At 55.7% G+C, this 19532-nt stretch overlaps 2 protein-coding genes across 11 annotated transcripts; one reads left to right on the top strand and one right to left on the bottom strand.

Moving 5' to 3' along the window:
• Window positions 1-3113: 3113 nt before the first annotated feature.
• INO80E (INO80 complex subunit E) lies at window positions 3114-19103 on the bottom strand. 9 transcript variants are annotated; one of them, XM_058286096.2, is made up of 8 exons: window positions 18827-19001; window positions 18605-18675; window positions 18360-18412; window positions 15729-15857; window positions 15517-15662; window positions 15009-15125; window positions 11900-11992; window positions 11215-11349 (listed from the first exon to the last, which is right to left on the bottom strand). In XM_058286096.2, the coding sequence occupies exons 1-7, from the start codon at window positions 18905-18907 to the stop codon at window positions 11921-11923; spliced, it is 669 nt and encodes a 222-aa protein (XP_058142079.1). In that variant the 5' UTR covers window positions 18908-19001; the 3' UTR covers window positions 11215-11349; window positions 11900-11920. The 9 variants fall into 9 exon arrangements, with proteins under 9 accessions (XP_058142080.1, XP_058142076.1, XP_004461553.1 ...); XM_058286097.2 differs by lacking the exons at window positions 11215-11349; window positions 11900-11992 and adding an exon at window positions 3114-4306; XM_058286093.2 differs by lacking the exon at window positions 11900-11992 and having other exon boundaries at window positions 10775-11349; window positions 18827-19103.
• DOC2A (double C2 domain alpha) lies at window positions 6196-11069 on the top strand. 2 transcript variants are annotated; one of them, XM_058286091.2, is made up of 11 exons: window positions 6196-6319; window positions 6852-7129; window positions 7514-7593; window positions 7763-7837; window positions 7921-8030; window positions 9338-9464; window positions 9560-9619; window positions 9693-9856; window positions 9938-10019; window positions 10110-10206; window positions 10293-11069. In XM_058286091.2, exons 2-11 carry the CDS (start codon window positions 6865-6867, stop codon window positions 10436-10438), a joined length of 1206 nt encoding a protein of 401 aa, XP_058142074.1. In that variant the 5' UTR covers window positions 6196-6319; window positions 6852-6864; the 3' UTR covers window positions 10439-11069. The 2 variants fall into 2 exon arrangements, with proteins under 2 accessions (XP_058142074.1, XP_004461554.1); XM_004461497.4 differs by lacking the exon at window positions 6196-6319 and having other exon boundaries at window positions 6344-7129; window positions 9938-11069.
• Window positions 19104-19532: the final 429 nt, after the last annotated feature.

Genomic DNA, 19532 nt, shown 5'->3' with positions numbered 1-19532 from the left:
CACAGTGGCAGCCCCAGAATTTACAGGAAGGACTTGGTGGGGCCATCTGGCTGGAAGCTGGGACTATAAGGGAAGCCACATTGGTATAGCAGGCGCATTTTTGGCGGGACGGGGCTAAACGTCTCCAGTCAGCCCTGGGGTCAGCCACAGGTACATTTATTGGGCACTTATTACTATGGCAAGGACCTGACAGACATTGGCTCTCTTCTGGCAACAGCACCATGAAGTAAATAGAGTAATGTGGGCAATGCACACTTCCCCGGGGGGGGGGGTGTTTTCCTCTCTGAGACTGCCCCTGGCATTAGGCCCCAGATTCAGAGGGATGCCCCCATCCCCCAGTGCTCAGGTGAGGATGGCGCTGGGGTTAGGAATCAAGGGAAGTAACAGGCTTTCCCCACGAGGTGGCAGCAGCGGCCAGGTCTGCCTGCAGGTTTCACCTCTTCTCACCCTGGGAAAGCCTAGCTCGCCCTCTCCAGGCCCTCCTCTGGCCGCTTCCCACAGGTTGCCTCCGGTGCTGCAGGAAAAGGGATCATGGGGGAATGGCAGGCAGTGGGGCTGTCCGCAGGAAGCCCCCCGGTCCATCCTGAGGTAGGGCTCTTGGCCGTCTGTACAGCCTTTGCTCGCTCCTCTTTCTGGGTCTCAGTTTCCCCTTCTGCAGCCAGTGGACTCACTAGGGGCCATTCCACTTTTCCTCTCTAGTCCTTGTTTTTCCCTCTTTGTCACTTTGCAACATTCACTTCCACTCTGGTGCCCCTGACTCAGCTTCGGAAGAGTTCGCTCCCCTCTGATTGGCAGTTGGGCCTATCAGAGATATGCTCCACCCCAGCCAAGCCCACGGACAGTTCAGGGTCTCCTTGGTGTGACTATAGAAGATGTGCCAGCCTGGACGTGACCCATTGGACGGCCTGGGGAGGCCCGCCTCCACGACTCCCCCAAAGCCTGGGGTGAGTCTACGGGGAGCATGAGGTCCTCTGTCCTGGGATGGAGGCTCCTCCTTCTGCTGGACACCCTCCCAAAGCACTAGACCACCCCTTCGCCTCACAGCAGCCCCAGGAAGAAGTAGTCATGATCCCTCAACACAAGTGGGAGAGACAGAAAATGGGAAGGGGGGTTCACACACTCAGATCTTTGGGGCCTCCATTGGGACAGCTTTCCCCTATTGCTTCTAAGAAAGAGGAAGTGGCTTGCCCGAAGTCGTGGACCAAGCAAAGGGAAGCAGGGACTTGAGCACTTGATTCCTGACATGGGCAGGTGGGTGGGGAGGAAACCAGCCCACAGCCTTAGGGGTTGATGTCTCATGATGTTTTAGCTTCTTCAGCTGCCTGAAAAAGGTATCTGGCTGCTCCCTCTACCAGAAAAGTCCCTTTAGGCTCAAGCAGTGAATTATCAGTCATCCATCCACACAACCAGCAACCATTAGATACAAGTATGGAGTTCACCGTAGGTGCTGAGCTGCGCTCCGTTAAAGGTTTAGTTTAAAAATCACTGGGGCTCGCCTCTGCCCTCGGGGAATCATGGGGGATAACAACAGGCATACCCGTCATTACTCATTACAGTCTAGAAGGACAGACTTCTGGGGAGATGCCTCCACTTGTTTCCACTCCCTAACTTTGAATTTGTTCTTCAACTCCTCTCTGATCTGGCTTTGTCCCCACGACTCCACTGAAGGCACTTTTGTCAAGCCATCAGTGACCTCAACTTGCCAAATCTCAAGGTTACTGCCCTGCTCATTCCATCTGTGTCTGTCTTGGAGTCAGCTTGCTTGGCTTCAAGTACGGGAAGCCGTACTTCCCAGGCTTCGGGGCTCTTTTTCCTCCCACCAGCTCAGCCTTGGACCTGCTCTTTGCTTTCTCTGTGCTCTCTCCCTAGGTGATCTCATAATTTCCTGGCTTTAAATACCATCTATATGCTGGTGACTCACAAATGTATATTTCCAGCCTGGACCTCTCCCCTGCGCTCCAGACTCTATCCAACTTCCTGCGTGATGGCTCTGTTTGTATGTCCCGAAACTTCTCACACGCAGTATAGCCCAAATGGAGCTCTTGATGGGCTTCTCGCCAATCCTCTCCTTCCATAGCCTTTTCATCTCAGCAAATGGTCGCACCATTCTCCAGACACTATCCTCAAGACAGAAACTAGGACTCCTCCCAGATCTCTCCCCACCTCCCACCCAACATACCGCTGGTCCAATCTCCAACCTCCGTCTCCACTCTGTCCACCTTCCTCCCCCTCCACTGCCGCCTCCTTGCTCAAGCCAAACCCGTGCCTTTTCTGTCTGACTGCAACAGCCTTTGGACTGGCGGAGCCCCCTCTGGGCACACTTACCCACTAAGATCCACTCCCCAACCATCAGCCCAAACAAATCAGCACATGTGGCTCCACGACTTAAAACCCTCCAATAACTTCCCATTGCTCCTGGGCTGAGTTCCAAACTTCTCGGCCTGCCCTGGAAGACTGCTGGCCAGCCCCTGCCCAGCTACCCACCGCAGCCCTTCCCATGCTTCTCCTTGCCAATTACACTCCAGCTACGTGGGCCTTTTGCCCATTCTTTCAGTAGGCTAAGCTCTTGCCTGCCTCCCAGCTTTTCCACATCCAGTCCCCTTGGTCTAGGATTCCCTTGCCCTCATGCTGACCTGGCTAACTCCTCTTTGTCTTTCAGGTGCCAGCTGAAGCACTGCCTCCTCTGGGAAGTTCCCTGAGCTCCCACAGCCTCCTGACCGCCTCCTGTTGCAGTGTCCATCACACCAAAATGAAATTGTCCATGCACCTGTTTTTATCTCTCTGACAAGGCTGGGAATCAGGGGTGACATCAATCTGGGTCATAACCGTGTCATCACCACAATACATAGGGGACAATCAAGAAATAGTTTTTGAATGAACAGGTGGATGACCAGACAAATGAAAAGCCTTCTGGATGACCCGGGACTGGGCACTGTCTGCCAGGTTCTCTTGCACTCCAGCCTCATTCTCACCTCCCTTCGATGAGACTTAGAGGCATGTGGGGATGGCCCCAGAGCTGAGCACTGAGACAAAAGCAATGGCTGCCGGGGCTTTGTCACCCTCACCTCAAGGATACTCTCTGGTCAAAATCCCAGCTGTAGTCCTGGACAGTTTCCTTTAGTCCTGCCTCCTTTTTTACCCGAAAGAATCCAGAAGGAAACCTAATGGTCACCTTTTCTTAAAATGTTACCGTATTCTTCCCTCTGCCCCAGATGCCTCTCTTGTCTGTTTGCTTGTTGTTTTGGCTCATCTGTTGTTTTTTTTCCTTTAGGAGGCGTTGGGAACTGAACCCAGCACCTCCCATGTGAGAGGTGGGTGCTCAACTGCTTGAGCCACATTCACTCCCCTAATGTATTCTTTTTTCTATTTTTCTATTTTTTATTTTTTAAACTTTATTTTGTACACTTAATAATTGAAAATATAAACAATATTTAAAAATAAAAAGAAAACACAGTTAAGTAAAAATATTTCTCAATTAAATGTACTGGATACATAAAAATTTTTTGAATCATACAATGTTATACAATATATTTGGTTCATAGTAACACAATCATACACCTTATGTATCCTTTTGAAGAGGGAACATATGGACAAGTTATGCAATTCAAAAGGTACAGAAAAATATACATTGAAAAATAAGCCTCCCTGCTATCTCTGCCCTAATCCTCCCCACAGCCACCTCCTCAGGAGCCACCATAATTCTGACATTCTTGGGCAGCCTTCAAGAAATAATTTATGCACAAATAAAACAAACATAAATTATTTGTTTTTGCTCAAATGGCAGTATTCCATATATGCTGGTCTGCATCTTGCTTTTAAAAAAATTGTGGTAAAATATACGCACCATAAAAATAGCCATTTTAACCACAATTCAGTGGCATTAATTACCTTCACAAGGTTGTGCACCCATCAACACTATTTCCAAAAGTTGTTCATTTCCCCAAACAAACTCTGTATCCGTTAACTTCCCATCCTCCCTCCCTGCAGGCCCTGATAACCTCTAATCTACCATCTCTATGAATTTCCCTATTCTAGATATTTCCTGTAAGTGGAATCATACTATATGTGTCGTTTTGTGTCTGGATTCTTTGACATAGCATAACCTTTTCAAGATTCATCCCTTTTGTAGCAGGTCTCAGAGCTGCTTCCATTTTGTGGCTGCATCATGTTCCATGGTACGGAGAGACCACATTTTGCTGATCCATCCAGCTGTGGGTGGGCACTTGGGTTGCTCCCACCTTTCGGCTCTTGTGAATAATGTGCACCTTGCTTTTTAAATTCAGCATGAGATCACACAGATGACTCTCTACAAGAACACAAAAAGCCCCTCTTTTGCATGATTGCATACTATGCCACTGAATGACCGTGTCATAACAGATGTAACCAATCTGCTACCTACAGGTGTTTAGGTTTTCCAATCTTCTGCCACTGTAGATCGCTAGCTTCTATTATTTTGCATGAGGGCCAGCTTATCTCTAGCATAAAATCCTAGAAGTGAAATTTCTGGGTCAAAGAGAACCTTCTTTGTCATCTGTCAACTCACAGCAGATAAAAGGGTGCCCATTTATCCACAGCCTCGCCAACACTTGCCAACAGACGCTTTGGTTTTTGCCCATTTGGTAGGTGACAAATGTATTCTGACTCTCAGCATTTATCTTGCTTTTAAATCACAAATACTTGGTAATGCCGACAGTGCCAGGCCCAGTTGGGGGCACTGGGGACTCAGAGGTAAATCAGCCCCTGACCACCACGGAGCTCCTTGAATGGAGTGGGAGACAGAAATGCAAGAAGGGAGTGACAAACAGTGCCAGCAGAGTTGAGGCTGGGATGGCACTGGCAGATGAGGGATAGGGCATTTGTAGGGGTGCTCCAGGAAGCCTGCTCTGAAGAGGTGACTGGGGTTGACCCCTGAAGGAAGGGAAGGTAATTCCAGGTAGAAGAGCTTGTGTGAGCAAAGGCTCAGGAGCCCGAGAACAGTTCTAGGAACTGCAGGTAACTCTATGTGTGCAATGGGGACGGAGAGTGATGAGCCAAGAGAAGTCAGAGTACAGGTCTGTTTGAAGGGCATGGAAAGCCTCAGGTGAGGACTTTGCTTCCTGGACTTGCTGGTCAGTTTGGTGCAGAGGAAAGCAAAGATCAAGTGCTGCGGTTAGACAGGTGGCGGAAGGTGTGGGGCAGGGCAGGAGGGCAGGGAGTGGCCAGCAGGGTGGAATGGCTGGGGGCTCTGACGCACCGGGGAGCCAAGCCCCGACTCCTTCCCCACTGGAGACGGTGGTGGCGTGTGCCGGAGGGTGGATGTCCAAGCCCAGACATCCCAAAGGAGAAGCCATCCCTGAGAAGGGGCCATGAGCCCCTGGGGGCTAGGCTGAGTCATAGGGAGAGACCCTGAACAGCCAAGGAGAGGAAGCGTAGGGGAAGCCACAGCCTCGGACTTGTCTCTGCAGACTGTGAGGTTCCCCAAGCTCGCTCGGGGAATCCCGGGATCCCAGGTCTGCGATCGCGGGCAGAGGAGACCACCCCCCTTCCACTGCCCGCCCCTGGGTCACTGCGGATCTCTAAACCCCGCCCACGGGCTCCGCCCCTGCCGACTGGGGTGGGGGAGACCAGTCCCCCCTTCCCCGCACCGCGTGCTCTCTGCGGAGGAGGGGCGTGAGGATGCGCTGGAGGGGCGGGGGGGGGGGGGTAGGATCAGCCGGCGTCGCCATGGCAACGAGGCCGGTGGTCGGGCCCTGGAGACCCCAGAGCAAAGGAGGGAGCAGGCGAGGGCGGGAGGCAGTGCGGGCTCCGCGCGCGGGGGCCGGGGTCTCCCGGGAGGAGTTGGGAAACACCCGGCAATTCTTAGTGCTGCTTGCTGGCGGCGCAGGGAGCCGGTGCCTTTGCGAGTGTGTGCACGCCAAGTTCTCCGGGGTGAGTGTGTCGGCGCGGGTCTGGGTTTGTGCCTGGGTGGGGGTGAGCGTGCACACGTGGGCACAAGCGTGTGAGCGCGGGAGTGTCTGTGCGCACGAGTGTGTGGCAGCCTGCTTGTGCGCTCCCTGGGTGTGCCCGGGCGGCCCCGAGGGTGAGCGAGGGGGGGCGGGGGGCGCCCCCTCCCCAGCCTCGGGGCCGCCCCTCCCCCCCCGCGCGCCGCCGGCGCCGGCCGCCTCCTCGCCGCCACTCGCTCCCCCCTCCCCGCACTTCTCCTGCTCGCCCTCCCTGGCGGCGCGCACAGCCGGACTCTGCGCGCTCGTCGCCGGCCGCCCCGGGCCTCGCCCGCGCCGCCGCCCCGCCTGCAGCCGCCGTCCCCCCGGGGCCCGGGCACCTGTTGGACGCACGTTGACAGGTGCGGGGGGCTGGGCCGGGCGTGAGGGCGAGGGCCAGCGAGAGTGCGAGCCTGCGTGTGCTTGCGGGGGTGTGGAGCGCTCCCGCGGCGGCAACTGCTGGCTCCCCTGGAGGAGGCAGCTGAGGCCGGGGTCCCCGCCGTGGGCTGTGGAGGGGATCAGGCATGCTGGGGTTTGGATGGAGTCTAACGGGGTGGGTGACACCCAGCCAGCCAAGCAGTGTCTGGTGCAGAGGGACGGACAGAGCTTCGGGGGCCTGTGGGGCTGCTTGGGGGGTTCGCCAGGGCCGGGGAGAGCCAGAAGCCCCAAAGGAGGCAGGAGGTGGGAAGATGGGCAAAGGGACGGTCTAGAGGTGAAGTGGAGCCAGGGTCTGTCTGGGGGAAAGGGCTGGCAGCCCAGACCCCAAGAGCAAGACAGCTTCGGGGGGGCACAGGCCACCCTCCTGCTGACACCCTGGGATGCTGGTGAGGGCCCTGCGTAAGGCAGGCGGGAGGACTCACCCAGGCCTGTCGCCCTCCCGCACCCCTCCCCCAGCCAGGGGTGCTGCATGAGGGGCCGCAGGGGCGACCGCATGGCCATCAACATCCGGGAGCACATGGCCATCAACGTGTGCCCCGGGCCCATTCGGCCCATTCGCCAGATCTCCGACTACTTCCCCCGCCGGGGACCAGGACCCCAAGGGGCCGGCGGGGCGGGTGGGGAGGCCCCGGCTCATCTTGCGCCCCTGGCCCTGGCGCCCCCTGCGGCCCTCCTGGGGGCCACCACGCCTGAGGACGGAGCTGAGGTGGACAGCTATGATTCCGACGATGCCAGTGAGTCTGAGGGCTTGAAGGGCCCGGTGGGTGGGGTGCCAGGGGCCCCTGGGCTTGCAGGGAGAACCCTGAGCCCTGCTGGGTGTGTGTGGGGGGAGGTGGCCGTGCATTGCCGCCACAGCTGCAGTCAGTGTGGCGATTACCGCTCAGCCAGGCTCAATATTCAATATTTCTGCTGAGACACTCAGCCACCCACACAGCCCGAGTCGTGGCCGCGCCAGGGACCCAGACGCACACACGCACAGGCCCACTCAGCCTCTTGCACACACATTCCCACGCTGGTGGAGACGCAGACACACCCCCCCGCCCCTCCCCCTCCACTGCCTGCCGGGGGTGTCTCTCCCATACCTGTCTCAACACACCACCTTTCCCCTCTGCCCCCAGCCGCCCTGGGCATGCTGGAGTTTGACCTTCTCTACGACCAGGCCTCCTGCACCCTGCACTGCAGTATCCTCAGGGCCAAGGTGGGTGCTCCAGGCAAGGGGGGCTTCCTTGTCCTCCTTCCCTTCCCCAGGCCTGCTGCCTGCTGCCTCCTACCGCCCGCCCTCCTGGGCTCGCCACACCTCAAGGGTCCAGCTCCACCCAGGGAGGGGGCGAGGTTGGCACCTCACAGGCCTCTCCCCTCCCCACCAGGGCCTCAAGCCCATGGATTTTAACGGCCTGGCCGACCCCTACGTCAAGCTGCACCTGCTGCCTGGGGCCTGCAAGGTAACGGTGTCCTCCCTCTCCCAGCCTGGCCCAGCCCGTGGGTCTGCCCCTTAACCCCTGCCCCTGCTGTCACTCCCCCACAGGCCAATAAGCTGAAAACCAAGACTCAGAGGAACACGCTCAACCCCGTGTGGAATGAGGACCTGATGTACAGTGGCATCACGGACGATGACATCACCCACAAGGTGCTCAGGTGAGGGCTCTGTCCTGTTACAGAGGTTTCAGGCTCGGCGCGTCCCAAGGAGAGCCCATGCCAGGGACCTGGTCTCCCTGCCCTGCTGCTGCTTGAGAACAGTTGGCATCGCCCGGTCCCTTGGACAGCAGACCGGCATTCCTGTCCCCGAAACACTCCTGCTGCTCCTTTCTTCCCACTGGCCACGGCTCCCTGCTTCCTCTCTGCCAGCACAAGTCCTGCTCCTCCTGCCAGGCTAGCCCAAGCTCTGCCTGCTCTGGAGAGTTTTCCCTGGTCACTGAGACCCCTGCCCAGAGACCTGATCTGAAGCCAGATCTATGAAGCTTAGCATCTGCCCATCCTGTGCCCTGTGTTTCCCTCACATTTGGAGGGAGCGAAGTCTTCTTCGCTAGCACCTCCCATGAGCTAGAACTGTGGGGAGAGCATTCCTAACAATTCAAGGACAACAGAGACCCGGGAAAGGGTGTGCGTCAGGGAGGGGATGTGGCCGTGGTTGGTGCTAGAGACCTCTCTTTGGTGTTGGACATGGGGCTAGACTGGCTGGGGGGCAGGCGAAGCAGAAACCAGGGGGGCTGCCACCATATTCCAGCTACCCCTGACTGCCTGGATTTCACTGGATCCTCACAATAGCTTTAAGAGGTGGCTCCTCACCTCCATTCTCTCAATGGGAATCGAGGTTTAGGGAGGGTCGGTGGCCCGCCCAAGACCACATGGAGTGCTCATCAGGTGGCAGAGCCACATTGGCCTCCCTTGAATTGCACAGCTGCTCAATGGTGTGGCCACAGCAGAAGGAAGCGCAGGAGGCTGTGGAAAGGGATGGAGGGAAGTGAAAGCAACCGTTTCTCAGGTTCAGGGCTCCCGTGTCTCCCCAGGCATGCTAGAGATGCTGCAGTATCCTTGTCTGGAATCTGGGGATCTGGTTGCCCGATGCCCCTCAAGGCCCTTCTGGCTTGTGTCCCAAATCTGTGACTTGCCCCATCACGCCAGTCACATGCTGTCCCCCAGGCCCTGCATGTGAGGGGTGATTCCCAAGGTCGGCGAGGGCGTCCAGGAGAACTGAGGGAAGTCTGGGCAGCTGGAGAGGGAAGGGCAGAGGAACAGGCACATTGCCCTTCCCAAGCCCAGGCCCAGCACACCCACAGCCCGTGAGGAAGCCCGTTTCACAGAGATGTCTATAGAATGTGGAGGGCAGAGCTGGGACCAGCCTTGGGTCCTTGGTCCGTTCTGAGGATTGTCCTTTCACACCGGAGCACAGTTCAGGTACCCTAAGGGTCCTTCCTGGCCCTGACCCTGCTGTACCCCACCAGGATCTCCGTCTGTGATGAGGACAAGCTGAGCCACAATGAGTTCATCGGGGAGATCCGTGTGCCTCTCCGCCGCCTCAAGCCCTCACAGAAGAAGCATTTTAATATCTGCCTTGAGCGCCAAGTCCCGGTCTGTGGGGGTGGGGCAGCAGGAGTGCCTGGGGGAGGGGGGGGGTAGGTTTCTGGAGGGACCATGTTTCCCGAACCTTCTCTCTGCACCCACAGCTGGCCTCACCCTCTTCCATGTCTGCGGCACTGAGGGGCATCTCCTGTTACCTGAAGGAGGTGAGGCACATCCCAGGCACTACAGCTGGGTTGGGGGGTGCTGGAGGACTTGGGCTGACCACCCCCCCCACAGCTGGAGCAGGCGGAGCAGGGCCTCGGGTTGCTGGAGGAGCGCGGCCGCATCCTGCTGAGCCTCAGCTACCTCTCTCGGCGCCGGGGGCTGCTGGTGGGCATCGTGCGCTGCGCCCACTTGGCTGCCATGGATGTCAACGGCTATTCTGACCCCTACGTCAAGACGTGAGCCCTTGCCCCGTCCGGAAGCCTGGCAGTTTTCTGGGCCCTGGCCAGTCCTTGAACCTTTCATCCCCACCCCACCAGGTACCTGCGACCGGATGTGGATAAGAAATCTAAGCATAAAACGTGTGTAAAGAAGAAGACCCTAAATCCAGAATTTAATGAGGTAAATGGGGCTGCGGCTGGGGCCAGAAAGGAGGTGGGCTGGAGGAGGGGGCTGGGGCCTGCCGGAAGGTGTGGCTTGCCCTGTTCCCAGGAGTTTTTCTACGAGATGGAGCTCGCTGCTCTGGCCACCAAGACCCTGGAGGTCACCGTCTGGGACTATGACATCGGCAAGTCCAACGACTTCATTGGTGAGGCAGGAGCCCAGCTGGGTGGCACCGAGGGCAGCAGGGGCAGCAGCCGGGCCCTGACCTGGCGGCCTCCGCCTGCTCCTCAGGTGGTGTGTCCTTGGGGCCAGGAGCCCGAGGGGAGGCCCGGAAACACTGGAATGACTGTCTGCAGCAGCCCGACGCAGCGCTGGAGCGCTGGCACACCCTGACCAGCGAGCTGCCCCCCGCGGCTGCTGCCCTGCCCTTGGCCTGAGCCTTCACCCGAGTCCAGTGTTGCACGTTTACACGGGGTGGGAGGCCCCTGCCCCGCACTTCTTGTCTTATTTTGTGAGAGTCTCCGTGACTGTGGGCCTGTCTTCTCGTGAGGGACTGTGGAGAGCTATATTCACATATGCAAACTTCCTCCTGCCTGACTTGCTATCATATGCAAATATGCAAATCCCTCGTCCTCAGTGCCCCCACCCCAGGCCTGGCTGCTGCTCCTCCCTCCTGCCTCTCCAGGCTGCCCGTGCCCCTCCCCCCCAGGGAGGAGGTCGGATTAGGGGGGGTTTGGAGGAGGAGAATGTTTCTAAAAAATGAATGACAAAAACCAGAAAAGAACCACCTCTTTAATACAGTCTTCATTAAGAAAACTAGCCCTGTACAGCTGCCCTCTTAAAGGGGTGCCACTGCAGGGTCTCTTGTCTCCCCAAGGTGGGGAGCAGATGCTTCCTGGCACTCCCTTAATAACTGTCCCCCGGCTGGGGCTGGGATGTGGGACAGGGCCTGCTGTCCCAGGTGAGGGGCCCACCTTCTCGGGGGACATCTGTGCATGTTTACGGCTTTTCTGATTGTGTCAGTGGCCACAGCATGGCAACTGGGTGTCAATAAATGCCTCTGAGGAAGCTGGGTTGTGTGCGTGTGTGTGGGAATAGGGCTGGGGGATGGGGGGGCAGGTGGTGGTCACTCTGGGATGTCGATCACCAGGTCATCATCCCCATCCAAGGCATCGTCCCCGCTGCCGGTGTCGCTGAACATCTGCCGAGGGACGGTGCTCAGGATCGTGGGGGGAGGCATCTTGGGGGGAGGCAGCGGGGCCAGGGCTGCCCCCACCCCAGTCCCAGAACCCCGACCTGGGAAGGTCAGTGGCCCTCCCACAGGGCAATCGGGCGGTCCCACCGCCATCTGCAGCAGGAGGGGAAGAGAGAGGGAGGGCTGGTCAGGGAGGCTCTGGGAGGGTGGGTGCTGCCCCCTCAAGGCAGTTTTGGGGGCCAGGGCAGAAGGACAAAGGGACATTCAAGGGGCAGTGGACACAACCTGGCCAGCCAATGCTGGAGCTTGGGGCCTGTCCCCTCCTCAACCCCTTCAGAGTCCCAAACAAGTGCGTGCCCGGGGTGAGGGGTGGTGATGGAAGCGGTGATGGGGGTGTCTTAACAGGAAATGGGAGGGAAAGGCTGGGCCCTGCCCTCACCAGGGAGGCACCTGTGGCTGCCTCTGTAAGAGGAATCAAGTCAGCCCACAGAGACTGCCTGTACCCGCCGGCTTCCTCTCCCTCCTCCTCCTCCTCCTGCAGGACTAATTGCTCCAGGGGAAGGTATCACAGGCTGCCCGCACTGGGGTCTGGGCAGCCTCTTCACCCCCCGCCTTCTGAGGCTTCTACCTCTTCTGTCTTGGACGGCCCCTCCTTAGGATCCCCGCAGCCACTGGCCTAGGCCAGGTCCTCCTCTCAGCTCACCTGGGCTATGGTACCAGCCTCCTAACTGGACTCCCTGCCTTCAGCCTCTCCCAGAGCCAGCTCCTCCTCCAAATTGCAGCCAGAGTGATCTCTCTAAAACACAAATCTGAGCATGTCACTCCCCGACTCGCGGCCCTCAGGTTCCTTGCTGCCCTGGGGACAGGCAGTGTAGTGGGCCTGTCAAGAGGCTGGGGCTTCCACCTGGAGTGTCCTCTATCTGCCAAAGTCCTGTTGTATCCTCTGAGGCTGGGAAGTGGTCCTGTCCAACCTGCCCCCACCCCTGTCCCAGTCAGTCCAAGCCCTCCCCAACCCCCCATGGAGCACTCTCTGGCCTCAGTGACAGTCCTCAGGCTTGGCCTGAGGGTACAGACTGTGTTCTGTGTACCTACTGTATGCCGGGAGATTTCTGTAATGATCTCTAGTCCTTCTGACCATGCTGGGAAGGAGGAGAGATTTGCCAGATGAGGACATTGAGGCTTGGCAATGGAGGTTCTAAGAGGACCGAGGACAGATAGGAGGCCCTCTCTGAGCAAGTACCCTTGCACCTAATGCCAGACCCTTCCACGTAGGAAGGGAGTAGACACATAAGCACAGCTGCATGAGGACTGTTCCCTCCTCTGGCCACCACCTCTGCATCCCCGCCCCACGCCCCACGTCCTATCCTTGCCTGGGTTTACTCACTGGCCCCCTCACGGAGCCTCATGTGACCAACAGTAGCTGGGGTTCACCCATGACTGACAGGGAGCAGGTCCTAGGCTGAGTGTTTCCCACCCATGGGCTCATTTTACCCTCACAGTGAGGTGAGCCCAGATGATGGAGAAAGAAGCTGAAGTCCAGGGAGTTAAAGGCCACGGCCCAGGTCACACGGTGCAAAAGCGGAAGAGCTGGGATTCAAAGCCAGGTCTGGCTCAGGCCCAAGTTCTTTCCAAACCTGCTTCTGTCTTTCTTCCTCTGCTCAGTCTTGCAACCTCCATTTTGTTCACAGCGAGTCACCTGGAAACTTCCAGTGGCTTCCATTCCCCTTCCACTAATAGGCCAACTCCTGATTCTGGGCACCGAGGCCTCCTATACTCTGGCCCCATCCTATCCTCCTTTCCAAGGATGTTCTCCTCTCTCCTACTCTGGCCCAAACACACACTTCTACCACGTCCCTTGTCTTCATTCCCACATGTCCCCTCAGTCTGGAATATACAAACCTCACTGACCCTAGGCTCAACATTACCTCTTTTTTGAGGCCTTCCCTGGTCCTCGCCCATGCATAGCAACTGATTTGGGCCCCGTTCCCTTGCACGTCCAGAACTTAGCTCCCTGACACTCCACTACTTTGGGACCTGATTACAACCCAAACTCCTCATACTCACACACTTCACACTCCCACTCAACTACTCCAGGCTTTGCTTGACCCCCTACCATCCTCCCCTACTGGCCAAAAGAAAAGACGGTGCTGATGACTGAGAAGAGCCAGCATCATTACCCCAATTTCCAGGTATGGGAGGTTAAATCACAGGGCAAGGTCACAGAAAGGAGCAAGGAGCAGCACTGGGATGTGCACTCCAGGACCCACAAACATGGCTCCCAGTTCACTGCTGGCTCCAGAGCCTTGAGCCCACAGCCTGCCAACCTGAGAGATGCCCAGCCTGGCCCCTTTCCAACTAAGATGCACTGTGCCTTCACTGTCCTCAGCTGGTCCTCCTCATCTCCCTGGGGCCGGTCCTCAGCCCTCTCCTCCTCTGCCGTGAACCCCCGGCTCACATATCCTGCTGTCTAGTTGAGGTTTCCAGATAGCATCTCCACATCTCCAGAATCAAAATCCTCTTCATCTTCCCTCCAAAACCTACTCCTCCCACAGTCCTCCCCATCTCGGAAAAAGACAATGCTGCTTCTTCAGCTGCTCAGGCTAAAAACCCTGGAGTCATGCTTGGCTCTTCTCGTTCTGACAGCCCACAGCTGGTTTTTCAGAAAATCCTAAAGTTCATTCTTAGAAACAGATCCACAAACCACTTTCCACCCCTCCAAGGAACCTGGTGTACTGTTGTGGCCTCCTCCCTGGGCTCCCTGCTCCTCCCTGCTCTCTGCCCCATCAATTCTGCACACAGCAGTCTCAGCAATGCCGGTGCTAAGGGTAAACGGGATCCGCGGGTTCCGCTGCTCAGACTTCTCCAGTGGCACTCCCTTTCAGCCATCCCTTACCATACTCACAAGGCCCTCTCCGGTCTTGCCCCCAGTCATATCTCTGCTCTCCCCTCTCATTTCCCTCCAGCCACAAGGGCCTCCTTCCCAGTCCTTGAACAGGTCAGACATATGTCTACCTCAGGGTCTCTGCAACGGTAGTTTCCTCTGACTGAAACACGTTCCTAGAGAGCCACACAGCTGGTTCTCATTTCCTTGAAGCCTCTGATTAAACAACATATCAGCCCCACCCCCAATCGTTAACACTAGCCCCCAACAACCTGGGTGTGCCCCAGTTTCTTGCCTTGACTCCAGTTCTTCCCATGGGTACCTCTTTATCTTGTCTATTTTCTGCCTTTCTTGCCAGAACGTGAGCGCCATGGCAACAGGGCTTTTGATCTGTCTGTTCACTACTGCATCTGCAGCACCTAGACTAGTGCCTGGAACATCGTAGGTGCTCAGTAAACACCTGCTGGTGAAATCCAGTTTGACCGTTTACTTTATACAGATGCTGAATCAGAGACCTACGGGGTCAAAGAGTCCTGCACAGGGCCACATGGCTTTTACCTGGTGGAGCCTTGACTTGGTTCTAGATTCCCTTCCCTTGTCTGGGTTGCCTGGTATCACAGAACATCCAAGACACATGAACATCGAGCCTTGCCATTGGCTGAGCTGCAGGGTAGAAGGCCCTCTCACTCTGAACCCCCCAGGGCTTGTTCTGCCCCCCGATGCTGCTGACAATGAGCCTGTGAGCCAGGACTTCCCTGACCCATCCCTCTGCACCCTTCCTTAGGGTGGGCTGGGCAGGGCTCCAGCAGTTCCAAATCAACCACTCAAGGTTCTGGGACAAGCCTCTGGCCTCTCACCCCTGTCCTGAGCCTCCCTCATGGCTATCCTCCTGTTGTTCTGGCCCCTCCCTAGTGTCCCCAAGTCAGGATACCTTGAGTTTCCGGGGCAGGCGGGGCCGTTTCTCCCGCTTGGGCCTCAGGGGGCTGGGCTCGGGCAGCTGCAAGGCCAGGTAGTCAGAAGGGAATGGGGGGTAGGTGGGAGAAGCCAGCTGCAGTGGTGGGAATGGGGGGATGGAGATGGGAAAATGGGGTGGATTGGGGTGAGGGGAGAAATGCAAACAGGAGGAAGAATGGAAAAACAAAAGAGATGGTGATGAGTGTGGCTCCCCCTGGCTCGAGAGAGAACAGAAGGGGAGGGGCGAGCAGCAGGACTTTGTCCTGGAGTCTGCTCTCCAGTCAAATCAGCCCCCCTTTCGTACACCGGAAAGAAGAAGTGGGTAGTCCCAATGCACACCCTCAGAGGGACGCTTGCTGGCCACACCCAGACAGGTGTCCTGGAGCTGGGCTGGCTTCACCCGAGGCCTGACCCCTCTGCCCAGATGACGCTGCCTCTTCCCAGGCATCTTAGTTCACCACTTCCCACCCTTGACCCCAACTCACCGAGCTCAGGTATGGGGACGGGGCCCCAGAGGCCTGAAGGGGAAACCCTGTTGAAGGAGGCAGGGAGAGGCTGGAGGGGGAGGGGGCACCCCCCAGCGGAGGGCTTCTCTTCCTGGAGAAAAGACAGTTGAGGGGGTCAGAGGCAGCTAGGAGGCTCAGGTGTCCCCAACACCTGCCCTCCCCGAGAGAGAGGAATGCTGGCTTCGTCTCACCTCTTGGGAGCTGGCGTATCTGATGATAACTTGGGTGTCCCCTCTGTCTCACTGTTATCCGAAGATGCAGTGGCATCTGAGTCTGTGAGGGGGGAGGGCTGGTCAGCAGAGGTGGGGGTTCCAGTCTACCTAGAGAAGTATAATCCCAGTTCTACAGAATGGTTCCAGGGGAATCTGCTATTTTGGGGGTATCCACAGCTTCCCCAACTTCTTTCCCTTATAAACCAATTTTCTGCTGGGTCCTCCATGATAATATATTTGTCAAGCACTTCCTGTGTGCTGGGCTCAAGGTGGGATGCTTATGTTTACAACCTCTCCTCATTCTCACATCTGTCCATCTAAGAGGAAGGTAGGGGCATACCTCCAGGTTCCAGATAAGCCACTGAGGCTCAGAAAGTATGGTGTGGCGTCAGGCTCCAGTCCAGCTCTGTGACTTATGAGCTGTCTACTACACTCTCATCTGCCTCTAAGCCTCTGATCCACTTCCCATATCCAAGTCCTGTCTACCCTTGAAATCTCTCCTATCTTTATCCACTGACTCCCCCACCCCTATTCTAACTGCCACAATCAGGCCACCATGACGTCAAAAATGGCTGCATCATCCTGCCACACCATCTGTTCCATCCCTAGAATGAACTAAAGCATAAATCTCCTGATGATGTCTCACTCCCTGTAAGCACCTGAAGTGTTTCCCTCCCCGCCCAGGAGATACTGTGATTGAACCCACAATCTCAGATATGTGAGGCAGGTGCTCAATCACTGAGGTATGCCCACTCTGCCTGAAGTGCTTAATTTGGCTTCAACCTACCTTTCTGGTCTCCCAACACATTTACTGTTCACATCACACCAACCTACTTCCTCAAAAGAGACTTCCCAATTCTGTGCTTCTACTTAGAAAGCCTGTCATTCATTTAATGTTTGCTATGCATAATATATGCCATTCCCAATTTCTCTACCCAGATAATCCTTTAAGAAGTCACCTCCTCTGCTACGTCTCCCAGAACCCCTTAGGCCCAGGTGACTGCTGGCTCCTTGAAGCTTTCTACTCTCGCTTGTCATGCCTCTCCCAACACTATGCTGAGAAGTCCTGTGTGTGGGTGTCTCTCCAACCTGACTGCAGGTTTCCCCAGGATGTATGCGGTGGTTTTCGTCCCTAGCTCTGGCTCCCCAGTGTGGGCTCACACCCTGACCATGAAGCTGCTAGGTTCTCAGGCCACCTGTCCTGAATTTCCCCTCAAATGGGAAGGTAACTTGAAGAACATAGGAGAAAGGAAAGGCTAGAATAAAAGTCATACCTCTTGCCATGGCCTGTGTGGCATGGCCTCTACCTACCTTTCTGATCTTACCTACTGTTTTCCTATGATGCCAGGGAATGGATGTTGCATGTTCCAATGAAAAGTGATTTATAAAAACAAGCAGCCTGGCTAGTAGTTTGCTGACTAACTGCTCCAAACTAGTGTTTAGAAGCACTGTGCAGAGACAGAACTATATGTGACCCAGCTTATGAGGGCCACAGACACCCTCCTCAGGGGTGTTTTCAAACTGGGTCTCAACCAATTAGTCATGAAATCAACTTAGTGCTTTGCAACCAGCATTAAAGGGAAAGATAAAAAAAACCCCAACAGTTTAAAGAGTATCAGGATGAACTGCATGTAGTCATCTTAACAATGTTTTGTTGAACTTTATTCTATAAATATATATGTTATGTGGGGACTCAGTGGTGATGTAAGACATACCATTAATGGTAAGTAGTGTTTGACTACTTTGAAAAACACACTATATGCTTCAGCCCCTCTGCTCTTTAAACATGCCTGGCTCGTTCTTACTGCAGGGCATCTGCATTTCTCTCTGCCTGGAAAGCTGTTACTCATATCTTCACAGGTTTGGTTTCTTCTTATAGTTTAAGTCCCGGCTCAAACATTACTCCCTCAAAAAGGCTTTCCTGGCCATTCTATTGAGACATTGCCTGCCACGTGCTTTTGTATGGTCCACAAGCTTAGAAAAGCTTTTACATTTTTAAATGGTTGGAAAAAAATCAAAATAACATTTCATGACCTGTGAGAATTATGTATGAAATTTGAATTTCAGTATCTGTAAATAAAACTTTATTAAAATGCAGCCATGCTCATTTATTTACATATCGTCTACGGCTGCTTTTACGCCACAAGAGCAGAGCTGAAGAGCTGTGAAACAGATTATGTCCCGCACAACCTAAAGCACAGTCTATGTGGTCCTTTACAAAAAAAAGTTTGTCAATTCCTGCTCTACTCCAATCACTACTGCATAGCCCTGTTTTCATTCCTTTCAAAGTCCTTAACAGTATCTAAATTCTAGATTATTTCTTTGTTTATGTCCCATGTCCACCCACCCCCAACTAGAATATAAGTTATAAAAGACTATGGGCCTTGTCCATTTAGGTTACCACTGCATTCCCTGGGTCAAGCACAGTACCTGAAACAGATGACCAATAAATACTTGAACGAAAGAATGGTAAAGGTGGAAGGCAAGCAATTAAACTTAAGGATTCTTTGGAGGCTACAGCAGCCTCCAGAGCCTAAAAGCAGGGGCCCAGGAAGCTTCCTGATGCACCAGAAGCCATGTCCTCCACCACCTTTTCATGATCGTGCTCACCAGAAGAGTCTTCATCCACATTCTCGTACTGCAGAAGTCGGTCTAGGAGGAAACTGAAAGGCGGGGAGAACAAAACTGCTTATTCCCATCTCAGCAGTGCTCTCCTGGGCCTTCCTCCCACCCAGATGACCCGATGAATACTTGGAACAGCCTCAAGTGAGACACTAGAAATCTGGGGCATTCCAGAAGGGGGTCCGGATGTAGATCCACGTCTCACATCCCCTTCCTCTCCCCCGACGTCTCACCTCTTGTCCCGGGACACCTTCAGCAATTTCCTCTGCGCCTTCCTCAGTTCCTCCTGGAAACATTCGTGCTCCTGTGTCATGGACAAGGCGGGCGCTGAGCCAACGACCACCCGTTAAGGGCTCTGGAAACTCGCCAACAGCTCGCCCCGACCTCTTCACACTTGGGTAAACGGAGGTCTGATCAGGCCCCAACCCCAACAACCTCCCTATCCCACCACTCACATAGATGAGGAACTTGAGCTTGCGCTTCAGGTTCCGGTATTTCTTCTTGTAGTCCACCTCGCCGTCCGCCGGCCCGTTCATGACTGGCCCGCGGAGCAAGGTCCCAGCGTCGAGAGTCCCGCTACCGCACGCCGGCTCAGCCCGGCCCCTCACGCCTCGATTTCCGGAGCCTCTGCAGGGTGGCGCGCCTGGACTACACCTCCCGACGCACCTCGCGCCCACGGAGCCTAACCGCACCGGCTGCTCTCCTGGGGCATCCCGGGAAAGGAGCGTCGCTTCCAGTGCCTACGCTGAAGATGGCGTGGCAGCAGCGCGATGATGTCACAAAGATGGCGGATGCCGGGGTCTGCCGTTATTGAGTCTTGCCGTACTTAAGAAATTTGAAGCCACGGAAAGACAGCCCCCCCTCGTAGGGAGTCCAAGTCTCTTGGCGAGGATCCCCTTTCTTCTGCCTTTCGATAAGAGCGGTCTAGGTGTCCGAAACCACGGATAGAAGCAGCGTCGCGAGTTGTTGACGTCACACCTAAGGTTGCCGGCGCCAAAGCGATTTCTAACAAGACCCTTTAACAAATTCGTTCTAGAAAAGGGTAGGAGCCGCGAGACCCTGCAACTGACCGGAGGAGGCAAGTTTTGCCTGACAAAGTTCTCGGCCCAAGCGGCCCGCGACAACGACCTAACGGTCCCTTGCCCCACGGTGCCGGGACAC

This window comes from Dasypus novemcinctus, chromosome 23 (genome assembly GCF_030445035.2).
Source record: "Dasypus novemcinctus isolate mDasNov1 chromosome 23, mDasNov1.1.hap2, whole genome shotgun sequence".
Classification (NCBI taxonomy): domain Eukaryota; kingdom Metazoa; phylum Chordata; class Mammalia; order Cingulata; family Dasypodidae; genus Dasypus; species Dasypus novemcinctus.
Note: the sequence above shows the minus strand (reverse complement) of the source record. Positions and strands in the feature narration are given on the sequence as shown.